At 44.1% G+C, this 24,805-nt stretch overlaps 1 protein-coding gene across 1 annotated transcript; it reads right to left on the minus strand.

Moving 5' to 3' along the window:
• Positions 1 to 5,442: 5,442 nt before the first annotated feature.
• On the minus strand, positions 5,443 to 13,055 carry LOC147459944 (hydroxyacylglutathione hydrolase cytoplasmic-like). The gene is made up of 5 exons (XM_086511651.1): positions 12,948 to 13,055; positions 12,723 to 12,836; positions 11,875 to 12,051; positions 10,230 to 10,239; positions 5,443 to 5,507 (listed from the first exon to the last, which is right to left on the minus strand). The coding sequence occupies exons 1-5, from the start codon at positions 13,053 to 13,055 to the stop codon at positions 5,443 to 5,445; spliced, it is 474 nt and encodes a 157-aa protein (XP_086367777.1).
• Between the last annotated feature and the right edge of the window lie 11,750 nt (positions 13,056 to 24,805).

The following is a 24,805-nucleotide window of genomic DNA, read 5'->3' on the forward strand; positions in this document are numbered from 1 at the left end:
AGTATTGTGCAAGAATAAAGAAAGTATTTGCTCTGGCAATAGAGCAAGGGGGCCCTTGAGGGTTTGGGACCCGACATTTGGTGTCGTCTCTCTCTCTCTCTCTCTCTCTCTCTCTCTCTCTCTCTCTCTCTCTCTCTCTCTCTCGTGTCTCTCTCTCTCTCATTTAGTTTAGTTCAGTCCACTTCAGTTGCACCTGACACATTGGTATTGCAAAGCCATTATTAACAGAAATCTAATTACAAAGTGAAACAGATACGTGAGGCATGTCCTGCTTAACAAAAACGAGAGTGGTGTACATAGTCTATATACAACTTGTCTTGTTTATCATAAAACAAGACAAGTTGTATCTAATTACAAAGTGAAACAGATACATGAGGCATGTCCTGCTTAACAAAAACGAGAGTGGTGTACATAGTCTATATACAACTTGTCTTGTTTATCATAAAACCATGGACTTCCTATAATAACATTTTCTATGTCTAGGCGCATGATGTGGAAATCTAGGTTCTCTTTGTAATCTGTTGGGAGAAAGGGGGAGACCGGTTGCTTAAAACAATTGAACACATGCTCACAAACATCTCCATCAACCTGTCAACCTCTTTCCTCAATTTCCAAGCGCGCGCGCACACACACACACACACACACACACACACACACACACACACACACACACACACACACACACACACACTTAGACTATGAGACACACACACAGAGAGCATGGAATTGACATAGACAAGATTGTAAGAGTGTGTAAGAGAATTGTAAGAGATAGATACTTGAGAGTACACTACAAATTAAGAATAGCATAAGAGTGTAGAGAAGAGAATCTGCAAGAGAAAGGTCTAAATCTAGCCCCAAACTCCACGGCAGCCATTCTTGTGGAGTTTGGTATTTAATATATTATTTGTGAGTTTAGGTGCCAAAATTTGAGGCCCCTCTTTTACAACCATTTCACTTTTGTAAATGGGTGAAGCTCATTAGTTCTTGCATGTCCCATAAGGGGAAGTTTTCACCAATTATTTACAGAGCCACAATGGCTTATTGAAATGAAAATCTAAAATACTGTGCAAGTACAAAACGGTTGAGAGGGTTATTGCCTGCGTCTTTTTGTCAACTCTCAGCATTCCACTCTACAAAATCATCATCATCAACTCAATTAGAAAAATAAATTAGACATCACATAATTAAACATTACGCCAGCTAACCGGCATAGTGTCAAATGAAGTTCCCGTAATGGTTGATGGATTATTAAGTGAGAGTCTTCTACTCAAAGCATCAACTACAACGTTTTCTTTGCCAGACTGGTATTGAATGTTGGGCTGAAAACTTTAAATAAAAGCTACCCACTTAATATATCTATGATCTATTAAGGGTTGAGAAAGTAAGTATTTGATACTTTGTTGATCAGTTTTAATGATCAAGTTAGTACCCATTACATAGTGCTTCCAAATTTTCAATGCATGTACCACAAGAGTCAATTCTTTATCATAAGTGCTGAGCTTTGTTTCAGAAGGTTTGAATTTACGACTTTCAAGAAATGCCAAGAAATTGCGTGACCATCAATAGTTGCATCAAAACAATTGTACCGGACATAAGCACCGAGTGCATTATTAACCCAAACCAAATGAAACATAAAAGAGAGCATCTAAGAGAAATTAGCAATGACAAATTTGGGTGCATGGGGCAAATTGTTGAAGCTAGAGAAGGTACTTATTGCTTCTTGGCAATGACCAACCTCCATTTACCGCGTCTTGTGAATATTGAATGTTGTTTATTCTATGTGCCCACTATTCAAAGAAAATCATCCAAAGGTGAATCTTCTGAGATTCTAGGGATGGAGTCTTTAAAATTAGAAGTCTGATGGTGTTGGTCATTTGCATTGTAGCCACAATCTATGTGTGTGCATGTTTTTGAAGCATCGTAATTGCAATGCGATGCCAATTATAAACCTATCTCTATGGTGTTGTTGGAGCGTTGCAATTCCATTGGCTTCAACAACGCTTGCAGTGGCTATAGGGGCAGAGTTAAGTTGTGCTCTCTCTCTCTCTCTCTCTCTCTTTCTCTCTCTCTCTCTCTCTCTCTCTCTCACTCACACACACACACACACACACACACACACACACACACACACACACACACACACACACATACACACACACACACACAGACACATACACATAGCATTAATGTGATGACACTAAGGGTATAGTTGCGAGAAGAAGTGTAGAGATGGAGGGCATGCAATGATGAGGTTGTATTGTAGGTAAGGAAGAGGGATGTTGTGATATGCTTGTGTCCTCGTGTGTGCGTGCGTGCAAAGAACCACAAAGAGTATGTTTGTGGGAGTGGAGAAATGTTAGTAGTGATTTTCAATTTTGCAATAGTGTATTGTTTTCCCTCAATACTCTATTATTGAATGTCTTATAGAGTAGGTTTTTTCTTTGGCTTGTTGTATGCTAAACTCAACTATGTTAAGATGGCTTAGTGTGGAATGGCGTCAATCAAGAAAAGTAAGAGAGCTACGGCCGAAGCCATGAGCGATGAAGTCCCGCCCACTAGGAAGAGGGGGCAACCTCGACTAAGTGCAGAGGAGAGATCTGCAATGGAAGTGAGAAAGCCAAAAAAGCTTATGGAGGCCAACATCACTATCTCTGTGGGGGTGAGGACATAGAGGTAGAGCTGCTTTCGCGATAAGTGAACGATTTTCTTGAGAAGGAAACTTTATTGGGAATTTGTGTTGTAGAGAGAGGGGGTAGTGTGTTCCGTCTACACTTCCAAATGGTAGTGCATATGTTATCATCATCTCTCATAACTATTAGCAAGAAGTTGAAGTCCTACTTTGGGTGGGACAAGAAAGTCCAGTAGGTGCAAACATTTTGTTAAGAACACTAAAACAAAAGAATATGCACATCTTCCAGGGGATGGTACATCATTACATGAAGGACGAAGAGAAGGCCCACTTTCAGAAGGTGATGCAGAATGTTTCAACAAGGGTGTAGAGATTTAAAAGCTATATGGTGTGGACGACCTTAAAAATCGAGCTTGTCTAACACCGAATAATATTTTTGACTGAGCTGCAACGTACTAGAAGTTTAAGCTAAGGCATCCTATGGGGAATGATTTCCTATCCACTTTGCACACCATGGTGTGTATCAATAAATAGTACCCTTCATCCTCTTGGAATATTCCTTATCAAGGCCAAGGAATGTACTTGAGAAGATTGGAGTGATGTGGAGGTGCATGGCGTTTCCATTGATTGTGACTTACCATGACATTGTGAACATATTTATGAACGACAACTTGCACACAAATGCACAACCAAGAAGTGATTGGTTTAAATCTTGATGGGATGCTATAAAGAGGTTAGTATCATAGATTTATGGTTTTTGTAGCATGCATTCGTTACTCTCTTTCTGTGAACTTATTTTTATTGTGTGTCAAAAGTAAGGAGATTTATGGTTTTTGTAGCATGCATTCATTACTCTTTTCCCAATATTGTGTGTTATTAGATGACGAGCAAGAGGGTTCGCATATAAGCGATGAGTACATGCCTCTTGTACATCATACAAATGCCATAATTGTTTTGTTTTGAAGGTCCTAATACCATGGTTTGCTTATTTTTATTTTATTGTCATTCTTGAACAAAGCATTCTAATTTTTGGGTGGATTGCTTTATTTTGCAGATTATAAGAAAGGAGGGAAGTCGACTGAACGCTATGGAGGACATTGACACACATGACACCTTAATGCATTGAAGGAAGACGTAGCCAGTAGACTACAAGGCATCCTAGTGCAAATATGTAAGGCGGTCCACGACCATGATAGTGGCACCCTAAATTCCTTCATAGATTAGTTAGTAGAGTCAATAAAATCCATAGTTCAAAAGAGTGTCAAGTGAATGCAGCAAATATCCAAGTGTCTCAACTAGGGGAACAAATTGTATTGTTGCAAAAGGAGGTTATATTTTTGAAAGTGCAACTAAACAAGTTGAATGCACTTGTAATTAGATTCAATAATAGTTTCAAACGTATTAGTTATTGGATTATATTGTTGTGTTGTTCTTTCATTATTCTCAACGTGTACATATTTGTTTAGTTATTGTCCATTGTCCATGTATGTGGCCACGGTTCAAGAATAAATGGTGAAGGAGAGTCTATATTTAGTTCATATAGGGTAGAGGAGCCAATATAGAGGCGATGAGATTGAGGAGGCCACTATGCATAGATTTGGGCTCTGAGAGGCGCATTTTATCTGCGCGAAGAGGTTTTCTACGAAAAAGGAAACTCCAACAAAGGCAGATATGCTTCAAAGTTGAACCCTTGATTTGACGAATCAATAGACTACACGTCAGCTTCCGTCAACCAACAACTCATGCACATTTGTGTGCTTATGGGGCATTGAGGCCCGTTTCATTACTGGCTCCTCTACCATATTTTTAGTTGAATTTCTTGCGATATTTGCACAGGGTGTGGCGTTTTGAACTTTCACTACAAAATCATTCGCACCTAACACTTCGAAGATTGTTGACATAAATTCCAAGGAAAGCTATGAATTCTCTCGAAAACATATATGTGCCAATAGATCCAGTTGTCTATTGTAGACAGGAGCAACTAAAAAACACAAATGATGAATACATGTGAATACTAGTTTTTGACGATGCACAACCTTAAGCCTAACTAAGGTCCAACTTATTAGCTATACACAAGAAGTTTTGGACAGATTCTCACAATAATTCCCACATATTATGAATTACCTCAACATCATGAGCTTCTGTGAGGGAGGCATGGCATACCTAGGTAGGTACGATTGGGGGCAGGCGACCGCCGGCCCCCCAATCGTACCTAGCTACGTATGCGGTGCCTCCCGAGCATAAGCTCATGATGTTATGCATTGTATGAAAAACACTGGAAAAGGCTCCCTTTTCCTACATGAGAAAATTTCTAAATCTTCTGGTGAATTCTTGTATGCTTCATAATTGTTTTGAAATAATACAACCTAGCTTCTCTAGATGAAAAATTGAGCAATTATACTAGCAAATGATAAGTTGGATCTCATGCATGAAAAATTATAATCACAACTACAATGCTAATGCTAACTTACAGTTTCACAATAAAATAGAAGTCAAACGACAGACAAAAAGATATCCCATCGTATTGTTTAAAAACAATCAGAACACCTGTCTTCCTGCTGAAGAGTGTCTCGTTGCCTTTAAGTGAGGCAGGGTCGAAGAGGTGGACTTGAGGTATCTCTAGAATCGGATTGTTGTCCTCGAGAATTATCCAACTTGGAATGCTATGAATGCCCTTACCTATGTATGCAAAAGATTTTGGCCAAATTTTTATTGCGTATATTATTTATTTATTTATATTTATATTCCAGAATCTTCCAAGATTTACATGAAAAGAGTCATCAAAAGTTTTGTCCACTTTTAGCAGAATTTTAACCCTTCCATCCATCTTTCCAACGTCTGAGAGCGCCCATTACCTCTATTGGATTGGACAACCACAAGAAGATTTAGAAATTTTCTAATGTAGGAAATGTAAGCACCAAGGGACTACCATGCCTGGTCCATCCGCCCAGCCTCCCTTTAATAGGCTCCTAGCCCCTTTCGGACCCCTTCCCATTGGCAGCCGGCCCTTGGATGAGTCTGTGACCCCTTGGTTTGGCCCTTGGCCTGACATTACTCCCCCCTTGGAGAAGCGTTTTCGTCCTCGAAAACAAAAGTGGAGAATTTCTTCTTAAGAACAATTATGTTTTCCCAAGTGGCACCCTCTTCAGGGCGATCTTTCCACTTGACTAAAGCTTGACTACGTACATGATGACGAGTACGGAGTTCATGAAAATCTAAAATGCGTTCAGGTTCATGCGCTTGAGTGGGAGGTTCAGTGAAATCAACCAATATCTGCTGGCCGATAACATTGTCGTCCCCATGCAAGAGTTTACGTAAACGACTTACATGAAATATCGGATGGACACGCGAGTGTGCAGGTAACTCAAGTTTGTAGGCCCTATCACCAACGCGCTTGAGTATTTTGAATGGCCCGCAATAACGGGGAGATAATTTGGGCGTCGGTCTAGTCTTCAGAGTTTCTGAATGCTCTGGCACACGCAAAAATACCTCTTCACCTTCCGTGAAGGTAACTTGCCGACGTTTCTCATCAGCATACTTCTTATACCGATCCTGTGCTTGTCGAACATTTTGACGAGCAAGTCTCAGCATTTCCATATGATCTTGGAGAAACTCCTTGACCTGTTGGAGCTTCTCAGTTGCCAACCCCACCGTCACTGGTGATCTAGGTTGAAAACCACACATAAGCATGAATGGACTAAAACCAGTTGTAACATGCTTAGCACTATTATATGCAAACTCAAGAATAGGAAGATAATCTTCCCAATCTGAGTGCTTCTTGCTAACGTATGCTCGTAGCATATCCTCTAGCACTTGGTTGACTCGTTCCGTCTGACCATCTGTTTCAGGGTGATCAGCCGTACTTAAATTAAGTTGTGTACCCAATCGTTTAAAAACAACCCTCCAAAAATGACTGTTAAACTTAGGATCACGATCACTCACAATGTTACTTGGCAATCCATACAATCGGTAAAGATTGTCCACAAATAACTTAGCTAAGTCTGGGGTCTTAATGGTTGACTTTGTTGGAATAAACCGACAAAGTTTAGTCAACCGGTCTACGACCACCCATACCGAGTCATGTCCTCGAATAGTGGTTGGTAAACCCACAATAAAATCCATGGAGATACTTTCCCATTTACCGTTGGGAATCTCTAAAGGATGTAAGAGTCCTCCTGCTTTCAGGCGCCCTGCTTTATTAACTTGACATTTTTGGCAATGCAAGACATAGTCTTGAACATACCCATGCAAACCTTGCCAGTAAAACTGTCGTCTTACGAGTGCATAAGTTTTCTTAATTCCCGGGTGCCCTGCACTTGGACTATCGTGACATTCATAAAGAATTTGGCACCGAATGTCCGCGTCCGTCGGTACACACACTCTCCCCTTGTGGAGTAGGTACCCATCATCTATGGAAAAATTCTTCCATCTCTGCAGTTCATCACTCGATAGAGGAGAACTAGGTGTGGAGGAAACGAAACCACTACCAACACTGGAGTGAGAAGGATCCCTCTTTCTAAGATAGCTCCACACCTTGGAGTATGTAGTATCATGCTCGCACTTACCTTTGAGAGATTCCAAAAACTCACTCCGCAATTCCGTGAAAAGGAGAGAGTTGATCTCTGGCATTCGGCTGAGAGCATCAGCCACTACATTGTACCGCCCTTTACGATATCGTAGCTTGGCGTCATACTCCTGAAGAATCTCAGCCCACCTAGCTTTGCGACCCTTCAAATCACTTTGTTGTGTAAACCACTTGATACTTTCATGGTCAAACACAATCTCAAACTGTGCACCATACAAATAATGTCGCCATGTCTTTAAAGCAGACACTATTGCATAGAGCTCTCGTTCGTAAGCAGAGTAATTTTTTTGTGCTGAATCCAGCTTATTGCTTTCAAATGCAATCGGACTTCCCTCCTGTAGAAGGACTGCTCCAATCGCACGATTACTAGCATCCGTTTCCAAAACGAATGGCTTTAAGGGATCCACAATAGCCAAAACAGGAGTTGTGGCTAATGTGTCCTTAAGTTTGTCAAAACTTTGTTGTTGTTCCAATCCCCACTGAAAAGTCTTGCCCTTGGATTTTAGCTGATCTGTCATGGGAACAGCAATATGGGCATAGTTTTTAACGAATCGACGATAAAAACCTGCAAAGCCTAAAAAAATCTGGAGCTCTTCCAAATTTTTGGGAGAGGGCCACCTCCAAATGGCATCCACCTTGGATTGATCCATGTGTAACCCTACAGCCGAAATAACATGCCCCAAGTAGTGAATTTCCTCCTTGAGGAAATCACATTTGGATTCCTTGGCATATAATTGATTTTGGCGTAACAAATGAAACACTTGTTTCAAATGTACTAAGTGCTCTTCCTCAGATGCACTATATACAAGAATGTCATCGAGGAAAACGATAACAAACTTTTCCAAGTATGGTCTCAAGACACTATCCATGAGTGTCATGAACGTAGCTGGAGCATTGGTTAACCCAAAGGGCATTACCAAAAACTCATAATGTCCAAACCTTGTTCGGAACGCTATTTTGGGTATATCCGCAAGCCTAATGCGTACTTGATGATACCCAGATCTTAAATCAATCTTTGAAAATATACGAGCGTGGGTGAGCTTATCAAACAGCTCATCTACTCGTGGCAATGGGTACTTGTTCTTAACAGTAACCACATTTAATCCACGGTAATCTACGCACATGCGCATACTACCGTCCTTTTTCTTCACCAAGAGAATGGGAGAGGCCCATGGTGAAGAACTTGGTTGAATAAACCCTCTACTGAGATAGTCAGCAAGCTGACGTTCCACCTCAGCAGCCTCCGAATGACTCATTCGGTAAGGTGGTTTACTCACTGGCTTACTGCCTGCAACCACGTCTATGCCATGTTGCACAGAACGTGTCGACGGTAGCCCTGGTGGCAAATCATCTGGGAACACATCCTTGAATTCCCTTAAAAGTTCCTTCAATTCCTTAGCAACATTTGCTTGTTTTGAATTAGTAGACATAGCTGAAAGAGGAGAGAGAGAAGAATGCGGCGTTGAGGAAGTTGTATTCAAAACTTTAGCATCGTTAAAAACATCATCCACATTGGAAATAAAATGGCACAGTGAGTAACACAAAAAGAGTTCTTCTATTGCATCATCAGAAGCGAACTTCATAAGCTCAGCTGTACAAATAAGTGGTGAGGAAGGTACATCCTTCTCCCCCAACAGCAGTACTTGCACACCATTGGATTCGAACATTAGACTGTTATGCTCATAGCTACGTCTAAGTGATGATCCTAAACTATGCAACCACTCACGACTAAGAACCACATCCGCCCTCTCCATATTCATGACTTGGAAATCCAAAGAGGTACGGTATCCTTGAATTTCCAGAGGTACATCTTTAACCTGAGTGTCCCATATCTCAGCATCATGGCCGTTAATCATTGCTACCTTGTAGCGATGGGAACTCGGGGTTTGGGGCAATTTGAGTCGTTTCACCAATTTGTAATTGATGAAATTGTGCGATGCACCATCGTCTACCAAGATCCTCACCTTGTGCCCTTGGATAGAGCCATGCATACGCACCAACTCATGTGGTCCGAAAGTCTGCTACCACATGGAGGCCGTGATACAGCACTCATGCACCGCCTCGGTGTGTGTTACTTCCACTATAGCAAACTGAGAAGAGGACTCAAGAGGTAAAAGCTGCACCATGTGTATTGCTTTTTCCTTCCCCTTGTCTTGAGCAGCAGATTTCCCCTTGGGACAATCCTTTTTGCTATGTCCAGTTCCCAAACATTTAAAGCACAAATTTTCTTTTTTGGCTTTCTCAAACTCTTCCGTTGAGAGAGGACCTCTAGACCCCTTGGGCTTTTTGGAGGTCTCTGATGCAGTAGAGACATTTTTTCTTTTATGATGCACATGTTGTAGACGTGTTAAAACAGGTGTAGTGTCGTGCACATGCGAACTATGCAATGCCCGATCATCGGGATCATCATGGATGTGAGCTTGCACTATTGCGTCCTCAAGTGTTTGTGGATCCTGGGTTTTAACGTGATTGTTAAGCTCGGGAGTTAACCCACGGATGAACCCACGCACCTGCTGAAAGGTATCCATCCCTTCGAGCTTGAGGATCACATCCCGATAATGGGAAATATATTCCAATAATGTTTTATGCTGGCGCATAGAACATTCGTCCCAGGCAGTCCAATTTCTATCCTTCTCATTGGTAGGTAGAAATTCCTTCCTGAAGACAGTCTCAAAAGCTGCCCAAGTCTGTGGTAGCATGCCCTTCTGCTTGAGAGACATCCACCATTTGTAGGCCTTGCCGTCCAAAGTCAGACTTGTCTGCAGTGCCTTGGCTGCATCCGGGGTACGTCTAAGGTTATGAATACCATCCCACTTACTGAGAAAAATATTCACGGTGTCCTTGTTTCGCTCGCGCTCTTCTCCCCGAAAATTGGTGGCTTTGTATTTTTCAACAAATCGTCCACCTCTTTTTGGGTCAGAGAGTGCAGCGGACCCGGAGGAGGTCCTTGCCTAGCAGCCGGCCCTTGGCCTGGTGTGGAGTTGTGCTCCTGAATTGGCTGAGTAGCAGGGCCCGTGGCCTGCTGCCGCATATGCAACTTAATCAAATCGGATAATGCTGTGACATTCTGATTTAATTGTGCAAAATTCGTTTCAAGCACAGTCATGTGTGTTTGCAATGCACGGAAATCTTGCATGTCTAGCAACTCATACGTATCATCTGTTGCCGTTGGGGCACGATTACTGTCCGTGAGAGGAACCGTCCGCGTGGCATCGGCAGACGAAACGGGTGCGGACTGCTCAAAATCAAATGCATGGTGCATATCTATGTCCGAATCCATGTTGTGGACGTACTGTGCGAGAAAAGAAAGAAGAGTACCTGAATTCCAACGAGCTCGTAGCATGTTGCTATAAATAATCGGATAATTACGCCTTGGATGGGAAAAAATGCTGAATCCGAAAGCGAATGGCAATCCAAAACGAAGAATAACTTGAAAATAATGATCAAGTCTGCAGCCGATGATGGTCTTGAAAGCCTTGATCAAGTTGGCGTTGCCAACGAGCGTGGTTGCATCGTATGCACTATGCCAAAGGAACTTGAAATTTTCCGACAACTGGTGCAGCCGATAAGAAGGTCGTGAACACGAAGCAATGTACCTTCACCACCGAGTTGACGTACATCGTACGCAAAAACCAAAACCGGGAAATATGCGACCAAGCTTTGGCGTGTCGAAATTTGAAAAACCAAGTTGCAGCAGATGCGCGCTGAAAAATATGCTTTACCACAGCCTTTGTGTGATGTGTATGCCCACCGATGTGGAGACAAATCCCTTAGAGCAACAGACTTAGCAAGGGATGGCCGTTGTTGAAAACCCGCTAGGGTTTGCCAGGTGTGAACTGCCTACCCTTAAGGGGTTTTTTTATAAAAAAAATCATGGAGTTCTCTGCTGCAGACGATGGCCGCCTGCGCCTTGCTTCTTGAAGCTCTACCTCGCGATGGCGATGCTTGCTGAGGCCAGGCCAGTGACGAGGTTTGCAGCCCTTCCCCTTGCGCTCCTACTGAGCCCAGCTACACTCAATTCGGTGCAGGTCGTCCGCGTAGCCTCGGCCCCAACAAAGGGTTACTGCACGCGCCCTAGCTCTTCGGCTTCGGCTTCTTTCCCCTCCACTAGAGATTGCATGCAACATGCATTCCAAAAAACGTGCCTCAGTCCCAAAATAGCTTGAAGCTCTGATACCAATGTAAGCACCAAGGGACTGCCATGCCTGGTCCATCCGCCCAGCCTCCCTTTAATAGGCTCCTAGCCACTTTCGGACCCCTTCCCACTGGCAGCCGGCCCTTGGCCGAGTCCGTGACCCCTTGGTTTGGCCCTTGGCCTGACACGAAAACAGGGTCTTTTTCAGTGTTTTCCACACAATGCATAACAACATGAGCTTCTGCGAGGGAGGCACCGCACACCTAGCTAGGTACGATTGGGGGCAGGGGACCGCCGGCCCCCGGTCCCCTGCACCCAATCGTACCTAGCTAGGTATGCGGTGCCTCCCTCACAGAAGCTCATGATGTTGAGGTAAATCACAATGTGGGAAATATTGTGAGAATTTGTCCAAAACTTCTTGTGAACCATGTAGCATCCTGTTGATTTACACTCAAATCAGGGGTGGGACCATGCTTGCGCATTAAGGAGTCCAATTATCAAATTATGCCCGTAAAATTTTACCTGAACCGATTTTTCCTTCACACGCATAAAGGGATTTGTCTCAAGTTCTTCACTTATGTTGGATGGCACCGTTGGCTTGCCATCTGCTCGCTGTTGTTTTGCCCAGGCAAACTTTCTTTTTAACGCAAGATTTTCCAGTTCGACCTCCAATGCAAAAGCAAAGTTTTTGATAGTGTCCTGGCAACAATTAAGACCAATATTAGCTGGAAACTTAAACACATCAATCATGTAACAAGAAGAAAGGACATTAAATGTGGGTATGCCAAAACATCTTCAGAAAAATTACCAAGATACTCCTATACTTCGTGGAAATTCCCAAAATACCCCCCCCCCCCCCCCCAATTTTAAAATTCCAGAAATACCCTTGTACCAATTTGGATCAATTGCTCCAGTTCCACATGGTTTATCCTTTTTGCTAATCGAGACCTATCTTCAAGTGTTGTAAACAAGAAATTTTCACCAATAAGCTCGCAAATAGCGGCATTTGTGTCCACGAAGTAATGAACTATTTCACACTGAGAGCCCACAATACCACCAAAAATCTTAGTTCTCTCATCTGCTAGTGATAGAGAATAAATCTTCCTATGATAAGTTGTAAAACTAAATGCCTGGAGAGAGGTTTGCAAGATTGATGAGGGGTATTTTTGGGAATTTCAATAAACCTTAAGGTTGTCTTGAAAGTATTGGCAATATTTGCAAAAATACAAGGGGCATTTTGGGAATTTCCGAGATTTGAGGGTATTTTTGGAAGCATTGCCACAAATTTCAGGGGCATTTTGGTAATTTTCCCTTAACATTTGATGCATCTTCCATGCAACAACTCAAAAAGAAAGAGAGCTTTGTCACACCTCATGTCCACAAAAAACCTGTGTGTTTGGAGGAAGTGCAACCAGCCTCTCACAAAGAGAGTAGTACATCCGGTCTGTTGTTCCTTCAAAAAATCTTCCACAGCCTCCAATGAACTGAAGCACATATAGCACAATATAAGCAAGGACACAATAAACAGGGCTCTGTAGTTTTATGCCAAGATAAACGTCAGTATTCAGTCCAGAACTAGATATACCCCATCTCACCAGAGTATCTCCCGTAAAGACGGCTGGATCGCCTCCTTTTGCATCCGTTACAAAGTAGCAGACGTGACCTTTTGTGTGACTGTTCAAAAAATACAAGTTTTGTATCATCTTGCCCGCAAACCACTATGTGGCGTGCTTGTGAAGACAAAATTTGCATCGATCACAATAACAATCTATACTCTTTATAATGCAGGTTAAAATTTTTGAGGATGGAGAGGGCATCCACGTGTCAATCAGTGCTTCACTTCAAAGAAAGTCAAAGTAATTATAAAATGCTCCAAATTGGCTTTATTGCTTTGTTTTTGGTGCCTAGATGCCAAAAAAGGAAAGCAACCAACCTAATAGGAGCAAGTCTCTCTCTCTCTCTCTCTCTCTCTCTCTCTCTCTCTCTCTCTCTCTCTCTCTCTCTCTCTCTCTCTCTGCACATGCGCGCATCCAAGCATGGTTTATTAAAGGTGCAGAACAGCATGTGTGATCAAAGAATTCATGATGAGATTGCCAATCAGGGATATTATCTCTGGCTCTATCATCCCTACTTCTGCAGCTATTGGGTTACACTTCTACCCAATCTGGGAAGCAGCTTCCGTCGATGAATGGCTTTACAATGGTGGTCCCTACGAACTGATCGTTCTTCACTTCCTACTTGGTGTAGCTTGCTACATGGGTCGCGAATGGGAACTAAGCTTCCGTTTAGGTATGCGCCCCTCGATTGTTGTCACTTATTCAGCTCCAGTCGCAGTTGTTGCCGCCGTCTTCCTGATCTATCCAATTGGTCAAGGAAGTTTCTCTGACGGTATGCCTCTGAGAATTTCCGGTACTTTCAACTTCCTGATCTATCCAATTGGTCAAGGAAGTTTCTCTGACGGTATGCCTCTGAGAATTTCTGGTACTTTCAACTTCATGATCGTATTCCAGGCTGAGCACAATATCCTTATGCATCCTTTCCACATGTTGGGTGTAGCTGGCGTATTCGGAGGCTCTCTACTCAGTGCTATGCATGGTTCTTTGGTAACTTCTACTTTGATTAGAGAAACTACTGAGAATGAGTCTACCAATGCAGGTTATGAGTTTGGTCAAGAAGAAGAAACTTACAACATTGTAGTTGCTCATGGCTACTTCGGCCGTTTGATCTTCCAATATGCTAGCTTCAACAATTCTCGTTCTCTACACTTCTTCTTAGCTGCTTGGCCCATGGTAGGTATCTGGTTCACCGCCTTAGGCATCAGTACTATGGCATTCAACTTGAATGGTTTTAACTTCAACCAATCCGTGGTTGACAGCCAAGGTCGCGTTATAAACACCTAGGCTGACATCATAAACCGCGCCAACCTAGGTATGGAAGTCATGCAAGACGTAACGCTCATAACTTCCCCTTAGACTTAGCCTCTGTCGACACGCCTTCTATAAACGGATGTTTTTTTTTTCCCAATGAGTTGATTCGCATTAGCTAATTTTACGGGATTTCAGCCACACCCACTTGTCGCAAGGGATTGCTATCACCAACTTCGATGACTGCATCTAAAGTTGTAAATTGCATTTGAGAAATTAATTCTAAAGAAATGATTCATATATTATAAATTTACCACTGTAAAAAGGATAAGAAAGCTCTTTACCCAAGAAAAATAAAGAGCAAGCCATAATAATAAGCTAAACAAATAATTAAGCACAAAATCACATTATATGCAGCACAGCTGGATACCAAACCCTTCAATTTAAGAAGATATAGTTTGGTATCCAATGAAAAGGAAAAGGTAAGGTCCGTACGGTGGAGCAAAAAGGGAGAGGATAACGGACTGTCACAATCTCACGGTCATCAGTTTCCCATCTCGAATTGAGAAGAACGAAGAATTGGAATATCCTTCCAGGATTTCCTAATTGAAAAGAGTTACCAATTTGATTTGCTGAATTCTTGTAACCTTTCAATCTTTTGGGTAGAAGGAGTTGGGAGTATATTCCTCATTTTGCAGATTCTATGTTGTCTTGTTAGATACATGCAGTTAATATGGATGTGTATTATCCAAATAAGCTATCTAGCTTAACAGATGGATCTCATTCACATTTGGGGAGCCCCTTAACAAAAGCAAGTGGCAAAAGGGGCGGACGTAGCCAAGTGGATCAAGGCAATGGATTGTGGATCCATCACGCGCGGGTTCAATCCCCGTCGTTTGCCCATCCGAGTAATTCAATACTACTGCTCCGCCCACTTAAGGCAGGGAAAATTTACCGAGTTGAGTGGGATATATGCGGGTCTCCTCGACTATAGCATCTGAGAATTCCCAATTTCATTCCAGCATCAGATGCAACTATTTACGGAAAGAACCAGACTAGTCTGATAGATTTCCTCCATCACATCTTGAAAAGTTCGAAATTCTTAGTATAAAAAATATGGAAAATAGATAGATAAGTAGTCTCAGAACTAATATGGGAAAAAAGCTATGGTAAAAAAGGTGATAGAAAAAGGAAGAGGAGTAAGGGGCCGAGATTATTCATCTACAGTTTGGGACTTCTTAGAAATCGATGCATTAAACTACTTCTCCGAATCATTGAAAAACCACTATGTTGAAGAACTTGTAGTTAGTCCAGCTTCCACTACTAAACCTTTCATCAGATTATCTGACTTGTGATTTCTAAGTTTAGTGTTTCTACGTAATCTGCATCATTCAATAATGAGGGGTAGTGGCATCACCCTAGAAATGCTGACGTTGCTGCGATACCAATTTTTATGCATTGCCTGAGTTACAAAAATTCGATTGATAGGGGTTTTGTATTAGCAAAATTCATTGATGGAGGTGAGGGGATAAGAAAGAAACAGACGGAAAATTATGGCAATTTCTCCTACGATTGCTTCCTCCAATTCAAGAGATTTTTATCCGTCGGAAGAGATGGGAAGAGAGAAATACTGGAGCCCTACTACTTAGGTTTGAACAAAGATATTTCAATTTCTGCAAGTTCTTCAAAGGAGGAAAGAGAAATCCATTATGATGTCATGACTCCCTTGCCTTCCGGTAGGTGGAAGGCACGCATAATGAGGAGAGATTTCCTACTATTTGGTGGGGATAGATTCAAGGGGAAAAATAAAGGGATTCAAGTGGTTCGTGGGGGTAGGTATCTGCAAGATTTAGTTAGGTTTTTCAAATTCTATAAAAACTTGGTAGTTTCCAAAACCGAAAATGACTGCCACCAAAACAATTTTGACTCGTTGCTTCTCCGGGAAATCTGTGACAAGCAAGATCTGGGTCGGTTACAAGCAATACGGTTTGGAAACAATTCATTAAGTTCCGTAGTATTGTACCCCTTTGAATCTCAATCCGCAGATTCAGCCGATCCCAGGAGGGACGGATCAGCATTTCCCTCTGAGTAAGAAGTCTTTTCCAACTTGTATTCGTTACGTCTCGTGAGAAACAATAATGTTTCGCAACTCTATATCTGGATTAGATTATGGAGAAGATGAGGGAGGCTTTCCCGTTCTACATGCTTATTCACAAGTTAGAAATCCATTAATAAACCGACTCACCAACTTCCTTTCGATAATTAGGAAATCATACCTTCCTCTTGGTGGGAAAATAGTTATTGACGTCAGTAATAGGATCAAATCCGAGAGAGTCTTTTTTCCATCGGGAATGAAAAAAATTATGCCATGTACCAAAATATCTGGCAAGAAACTTAGGTTAGCAAGTGGGGGATACTTCGACTTCGTTGAGATTTTCCCAACCTATTTTAAAGCATCCTTAGAGATAGATACCTAGGGAAACAACTAATCAAAATGGAAATACTAATTTTTTAGACCAATTGGAAGGAGGGGGGAACCTAGATTCAATTTATTCTCTAGTTAGATTATATGGGCGAAATAGAATCATACCTCTCTACTCAACATATATGGTCTTACGACTTTGCGGAGACCTGTGTTTTTGGTAAACAGTCGCCTGGGCCTGGTCACTACGACCTGACGTGTGAGGAGGCACCCCTTCTCCAGAAGTTACGGGGCCATTTTGCCGAGTTCCTTAGAGAAAGTTGTCTCGCGCCGCTAGGTATTCTCTACCTACCCACCTGTGTCGGTTTCGGGTACAAGTACCCACTTGTCAAAGGTCGTTCGAGCTTTTCTTGGGAGTGTGGCATGGGTTACTTCGGCACAGTAGCGCCTAGTACTCGGACGTTGGCTCAAGGCATTTTCTCTACCTCTCACGTTTTATTAGCTTTGTGTCCTTGAACCGATAACCACCTTTCGGCTAACCTAGCCTCCTCCGCCCTCGGGACCAACAAGGGGCAGTACGGGAATATTAACCCGTTGTCCATCAACTACGCCTCTCGACCGGATCTTAGGACCTGACTCACCCTCCGTGGACGAACCTTGCGAAGGAACCCTTAGGTTTTTGGGGCATTGGATTCCCACCAATGTTTTCGTTACTCAAGCCGACATTATCGCTTCAGCTTCGTCCACACCTGATCGCACTGGTGCTTCCATCTGGGGCGGAACGCTTCCCTACCGATGTTTTTTGACATCCCACAGCTTCCGTAGACCGCTTAGTCCCGCTCATCTTCGGCGCAAGAGCGCTTGATCAGTGAGCTATTACGCACTCTTTCAAGGGTGGCTGCTTCTAGGAAAACCTCCTGGCTGTCTTTGCACTCCTACCTCCTTTACCACTGAACGGTCATTTAGGGGCCTTAGCTAGTGATCTGGGTTGTTCCCCTCTCGACGGTGAAGCTTATCTCTCATCGTCTCACTGGTTGACCCTTTTCCTTTGTTCCTTTTACTTGAACGTTACATCTAGTATTCAGAGTTTGCCTCGATTTGGTACCACTCTCGCAGCCCGCACCGGAACGGTGCTTTACCCCTAGATGGTCTAGTCAACTGTTGCGCCTCAACGTATTTCGGGGAGAACCAGCTAGCTCTGGGTTCGAGTGGCATTTCACCCCTAACCACAACTCATCCACTGATTTTTCAACATCAGTCGGTTCGGACCTCCACTTAGTTTCACCCAAGCTTCATCCTGGTCATGGATAGATCACCCACGTTTGGGTTTATAAGCGGTGACAATTTCCCCAGCAAGACTCGCTTTCGCTACGGCTCCGGGGGTTCTCCCCCTTAACCAGGCCACCGCCTACAAGTCGCCGGCTCATTATTCAATAGGCACGCAGTTAGAGATCTCATTCTCCTCCCACTGCTTGGGAGCTCGCGGTTTCATGTTCTATTTCACTCCCCGATGGGGGTTCTTTTCACCTTTCCCTCACGGTACTGCTTTTCTATCGGTCACTCGGGAATATTTAGCCTTACAAGGTGGTCCTCGCTGATTCACACGGGGTTTTGCGTGCCCCATGCTACTTGGGTTGGAGCGTGAGCTAGTTGTACTTCCAGCTACTGGACTATCACCATCTGGGGTGCATCACTCAACTGCTTCGCCTAGTAAAACGAAGCCCTCATCACTCTCCCACAGCCCCGTCTTCACGGTTTAGGCTCTTCCCGTTTCACTCGCCGTTACTAGGGGAATCGCTTTTGCTTTTTCCTCCTCCGGCTACTAAGATGTTTCAGTTCGCCGGGTTGTCTCTTGTCTACTTCTGAATTTAGCAGGCACTTTGGAAGGTTAACCTATTCGGGAATCTCCGGATCTATACCTATTTTCGGCTCCCCGAAGCATTTCGTCGTTTGCCACGCCCTTCTTCGTCTCTTGGTGCCTAGGTATCCACCGCAAGCCTTTTGTCGTTTGATCTTTGTCGTCGAATCCTCCGCCACCTCGACGCGCTACTCCACCTGCGATGCGGGGATTTTATCAACGTTCATAGGGAATTGGTTGTGGGTCAAAGTGCCCCGCTCACCTCACCAGCGTATCAAGCTTCTTCCGTAATACTAATACTAGTGTGTGAGATTCCATCGACTTGAATAACAGGTTGGAAATAAGCGGACTCGAACTGCTGGCATCCGCCACGGGGTAAGCTATCGTCTTTCAGTCCTACCCGAGAGATTCTACCACGCAGGCCGGCGATAGACAATGACCCCCCCCCCCGAACACGGCCTACGACTTTCATCGTACCGTGCTTTCTGAGGGAAAAACTACCCCCGAGTAAAGTAAAGAGGAGCGGGAAAGAATTTAGCTCGGGTCTCTTTCAGCTAGGTACCCCTAAATTGGGGGGGGGGGGGGGAAACATGGGAGGCGCTTTCCTTCCCCTCCCTCTCTCGCTCGATTTTAGTTTCATTACCAAGTAGTTGGTCCCCTCCGGCCCTTCCCACCAATGGAACGAGGCAGCTCGTTCCACTTGTCAAATCTGGTTTGGTTATATGGTCGGTCTGCAACCCCCGGATGCCTTTAGCATCCACCGCAGCGATCTCGTAGTTCCTACGGGATGGGATCAATGGGGTCGGTCCATGGGTCCCGATTCCTTCTCCTACATCGTGCTCCAAGAGTTGAGGAGAGGTAGTTCATCAAGCTATTTGCAAGGGCGAGCTCAATTCTCTTCCCGAGGGATCCGCCAAGTGAGGTAGCCCTACGGGAGTCGCCGACTCCAACTACCGCCCATGTACGATCCATAATAGATCTAACCAACGACCCATCTTACCCCGCCCTACACGACAGCCCATTCCTGTCCCAGTAGAGTCTCCCAGTGGCATGTTTTGGTCCTCCTCCCACATTCCCTCCCGGGAGAGAAGTTAGCCACCGGTTCAAGTGGGAAATACTACCATTTGTTACCGCCCAAGCAATTAGGCATCCAACCCGTAAGCGCAATGACCCACTTGCAAGGGCGGCGCTCTACCAACTGAGCTATATCCCCTATGCTTGGTACAAGTAAAGCATACGTGAACTGACCAGATGCTTCTTCCGATTTCCTTTGGCGAAACTGGGCCATACTGGGTTTGAACCAGAGACCTCGCCCGTGAAGTGAATAATCGCACCTACACTAATTAGTATCTCACTGAAGTGGAGAATTAATAGACTTTTTTTTTCTAGAGGTGACTCATCCTTCCCGAGCGCAGCATACAACTCCCCATCGTACTACGCTCTCCAAGTGTCTCTGTTCCATCTCTTTGCCGAGGGCAATGATAATACCTTCGCAGAAATAGACTTCATTTGATGGAATGGAGGGAAAAAGAGGCGTCAAGAAATCCTCTTGGCTTAACTTAACCCCGTACACTCTAGGATCTCCCTTCGAGCATGTTTGTTGAGGGAGGACCGAGGCGTCTCGGTACATGGGATTGAAGACTACTTGGAATAGCCAAGTAGGGAGCTGGGGCAAATACCGTGGATTCACCTTTCTTGCTTCCCTTGGCAGTCTCTCCATGTCTGGGTGCGGCATATTTTTTTTTACCTCTTTCCCGAATAAAAAACCTCGGATTGAGGAGATTTAGAACCCTGCCACCACGCATACGTAATTTTCGCCGATTGCTGCTTCTACGAATCTTCGGGAGAAGTAGGAGCAGCTCGTATAGTGTAGTGTGATCCCTCCGCTACCCCGAATACTGAGGGTAATCCCGTAGTTTCTGGTTGTGAATACGCGTTATCAGGTGTCACCAGCATGTGACTACTATCTATCCTTTTTGTTGATTTCTTTCTTATTATTTATTTATTTTCACTTTTTGGAAACACCCCTCGGGAAATCTAACTGCCCTGCATTGCATAGCTAGTGTGGAACTGTTCAAAGGGAGTGATCCAGGCCTGGGGGCAAGAGAGCACTAAGGTTAGACAAGGACTATGGTTAGCCAAAGTGGGGTCATTGACTAGCCAAAGTGGAATCCTTTGCTACAGAGGCTACATTTCAGTTCTTGGTGTGGCTGCAGTGTACAAAGAGGGTCAGATGACCTAGAAAGATACAATGGCAGCATCTCCTAAAATTTAGGGAACTGCTATTTTGGGACCTGAAAATGTGTTCGCGTCATTATCTCCGAAATGACAAGGGGAACATTTTATTACTCTGTCGTGAAGTCAGCTGGGCAACCGATCGGGAGATTTTTAGGCGGCAACTCCAAAACGGGAAATAGCCTGTAAATGTGCCAAGTGGCACATTTCTATGCACTTTCCTCATGCAGGAAGAAGTGGCGCTGATTTTAGGAGAAGGGAGGCTCATTTTCAGTCTGTCAAGGTTGAGAGCTATGGAGTGCTTCCTTTCCCTCTTATGTACAGTACAGTGCCAAGAGTGATGCCCTGCACGCTACGCACTGCTTTCTCTCTCCCCTATGGCAGTATGTTATGCCCCTCTAGTGGGCTTTTCAATTGACCAATGTACAGTTGTGTGGGTTCATGCACGATTGCCGAGGCAAGAGCCTCTTGCACAGGCACTGGATTAGCTAGCGGCTAATCCCCTGCAAGTACAGGTGATTCGGAGAGGTTTCACGTGCGAAATCTCGTCCGATTCAAAGGGCAAGTAGCCCTTTAGGTTCCGGAGCTCGAGGACTTGCTACGGATGCGACCGGCACGCAAAACGGAGCCCGAAATAGTGAATTACAGCCTATTGTGTCTTTTTGCAGGTTTAGGATTTTGGCCCTAAACGGACCCTAATACCCCCAGGAGGTTCGGGGACGCAAGGGGACCGCTGTACAGGTGATCTGGCGCATTTTCGGGGCAGAAAATAGAGAATTCAGCGTGCTGCAGATTCTCTCCAGGTTTTGCAAAGTGTCCGTATGCGTCGGGAAAGTCATCCAATGCGTGGGGATACTGACTGTGAAGGGTCCTAGTACAGTTATGCTGCCGAAATCGGGCCAGAACAGTTGAAATTCAGCCAAGATTGTGCGGGACAGCTTGTAGGGAACCACAACTTTTATTCCCTCTTTTAAAGAATAAAGAAATACCGAAAGGGACGCCTGTTTAGGGGCCAATCTGGTGTCGGTCTTCTCATACAGGTGCAATCTAGCAACCTGTACCCCTTTCCCCTTTGTTGTGTTTTGAAAGTACATGTAAAGTGGGCGACAAATTAGATGGGTGAAAGCAAATAAGGTTTAAGTCTAAGGTCTACCGCCCTTTTTGGATTAAACAGCCCGGTTTCATCAGGTGCTCCGTCTTTTACGTCTGGCCCGATGTTATCATCGTTTGTGCTCGAGAGATAGCCATCTATACACTGATAAGGAATGAATAGATTCCCGAGAAAGGAGGATCTGCTAGCGACCACCGGTCCTCCTTGGATCGCCCAAATCCCATGAGTGATTCAGAGGTTGAATCTTCATTAGATCTCACTCGAGTCGCCTCATCTACCTCTTCTCGTAGACTCCGAGAACCAAGCCAGTCATGAGAAAGAGACAAAATGGAGGGAGTACGCCATGCTAACGTCCCTTGGATGATACAAATCTTCGGGTCAGGCGACGATGATCACATTAGACTATTCGTGTGTGAGAAAAAGTTCACAGTCTAGGCGCAACGGCGCAATTATCAGGGGCGCGCTCTACCGCTGAGCTAGTAGCCCATTATGCAGGCCCCCCCCCCGGTAACCGGTATGTGGGGGGGGGGGGGGAACTGAATGCAATGAAGCGGGGGAATCCAACCCCCTATTTGATTTGCGCAATTCCTCTTCCCAAGGAGGAATAAAAATCATAGGATTGCTTCCAGCTTGTTCCGACCTAGGGAAATGAGCTCATGAACTTGGTCTCGCTTCTCCGTCGAAATTGGATTCCATTCGGAAGATGAATGGGCTTCATCGCTTCAAGGTTCAAAATGGACAAGACCAAAGTATCAAAGAGGTGTTGACTCCCCCTGAAAAGGAGGTGATCCAGCCACACCGTCCGGTACGGCTACCTTGTTACGACTTCACTCCAGTCACTAGGCCTGCCTTAGGCATTTGTCCCCTTGCAGTTAAGCCAATGACTTCGGGCATGGCCAGCTTCCGTAGTGTGACAGGCGGTGTGTAGAAGGCCCGAGAATGGATTCACCGCCATATGGCTGACCGGCGATTACTAGCGATTCCGGCTTCATGCAGGCGAGTTGCAACCTGCAATCCGAACTGAGTCCGAGTTTCTGAGGTTAGCTTGCCCTCGCGGGGTCGCGGCTCTCTGTTTCGACCATTGTAGCACGTGTGTTGCCCAGGGCGTAAGGGGCATGCTGACTTGACGTCATCCCCACCTTCCTCCGGCTTGTCACCGATAGTCTGTCTAGGGTTCCAAACTTGGTAATGGCAACTGAACACGAGGGTTGCGCTCGTTGCAAAACTTAACCCAACACCTTACGACACGAGCTGATGACAGCCATGCACCACCTATGTCTACATTTTTTTCACCATGACAAGGCACCAAATTATAATTAGAGAGAAGTCAAAAATTACGAAAAAGCAGTTGTTAAAAACTACACGGGGAGTGATCTAGCTGTTTGACTTTCACTTTTCTCTGGGTATTAAGTTACCGCTTGAAGGAGACAATTTCTAAAAGAAAGTGCTTTGCATGCATGAAGTCTAACCAAAAGCTAGGCTTAACCGCTTTAGTACCTAATGCGTGGTAACTTCCAAGTCATCATCAAAGAAAAAGTTTGGAACATCTAGTTGCTAAGGTTGTAGCCTTGGTCAAGTTGAGAAATCTATTGCGCATAGTTGGACTTCCACTCGTAGACGTTTGAAGTGACCTGTAATCTGCGATTTGTAGAGCTACGCCACTCCTTTGGAATAGTGCTATTCCCTCCCGCCAACAGAATTTCATCGCTGTTTCTCTTGCAGATGGCTCAATAATGTCGATTCTTAGACATAAACCGAACGTTCTTCCTTTGAATTCGGCGTACGTAGGATAAACTTCACATCTAGCACTCCTTTTCATTGCTTCTTCAACCTGTTGACCAAAAAGAAAAAAAAAAAGATGAAATATTATTTACAAGTGTAAATTTTGAAAGAAATCTATTCGATAGGGAAGGATTCTACACTACCTCTTTGATATGCTTCGAAATAACCGAAGTTCTTTTAGCGGCTGTTTTCGATGAGCCAATGAAGACTTTGTCGTCCCCATCCAAAACGACGACATCGAATTCTTGTTCTTGAGAGCTACCTGCACAATGAAGACGTAGGTCCTCTCGTAGTAGGGGATTTGATGCATAGTTCTGAAGTACCAACAGTGATATCATGCTTTGTGCTAGCTCCACCTCTTTGGACCGGGCTTCATGATGCATGAAACCTTCCAATACTTTGACCTTGTCATAGAGCCTTTTGAGAGAATCAGTAGTTTGCTCCATGACATAAGTACTCCCTTCTTCCAATCTATGAAAGTCGTTCAATGAAATTGAAGTAAGAGACTCCTTGCCTTAGATTGCACCAAAAAGCTCTTGAATTGACCTGGAGTTTGAAAGACAAATTCCCTCTTGGGCAGAGGTACTTCTCCTCGATCAAATGCACTGATCTTGTTGTCCAAGATAAACACCTTTTTGGGAGATTGGCCTTTGTTGAGCTTTTCGATGAAGATTGGCGAAAAGACTTTGATGTAGTATGATGCGTAGCAGTGCTCCAAAAAAACCTAGGTTTAGTGTAATCCCACCTACAAATTTTGAAATTTACCTCTAAATTTTATATTTGAAGGTGAGAAAACCTACAACATTTTGAAAAAATTAGTGTAATTTGGTGTAAAACTCTTCAAATTTTGTCAATATACCTCTGTTGTTTCACATATGTAGGTTTGCCAAGTTTTTGGAAAAAAAGTTTTTTTCGAGCACTGATGCGTAGTTTGCCAATAATTATTAAGAGGCGCCATGGACTTGGAGGCAAATGCACAGGAGAGGCCTGTAATCGGACTTGGAGGCAAATAGCGCAATGCAGGGCCGCGCCTTGGTTAGCCAACAAATCAGCACGATGCACAGCTGCTTGGTCAACAGTAAGGCTGCAGAAGAGCGAGGAGGCTGCGTTAGGATTGGCCACGGGCGGGGCTACCATAAACAAACTGCAGAAACAAATTGCTGTACTGTATGTGTGTACGT

Source organism: Adiantum capillus-veneris, chromosome 4 (genome assembly GCF_014529385.1).
Source record: "Adiantum capillus-veneris isolate H3 chromosome 4, ASM1452938v2, whole genome shotgun sequence".
Taxonomy (NCBI): domain Eukaryota; kingdom Viridiplantae; phylum Streptophyta; class Polypodiopsida; order Polypodiales; family Pteridaceae; genus Adiantum; species Adiantum capillus-veneris.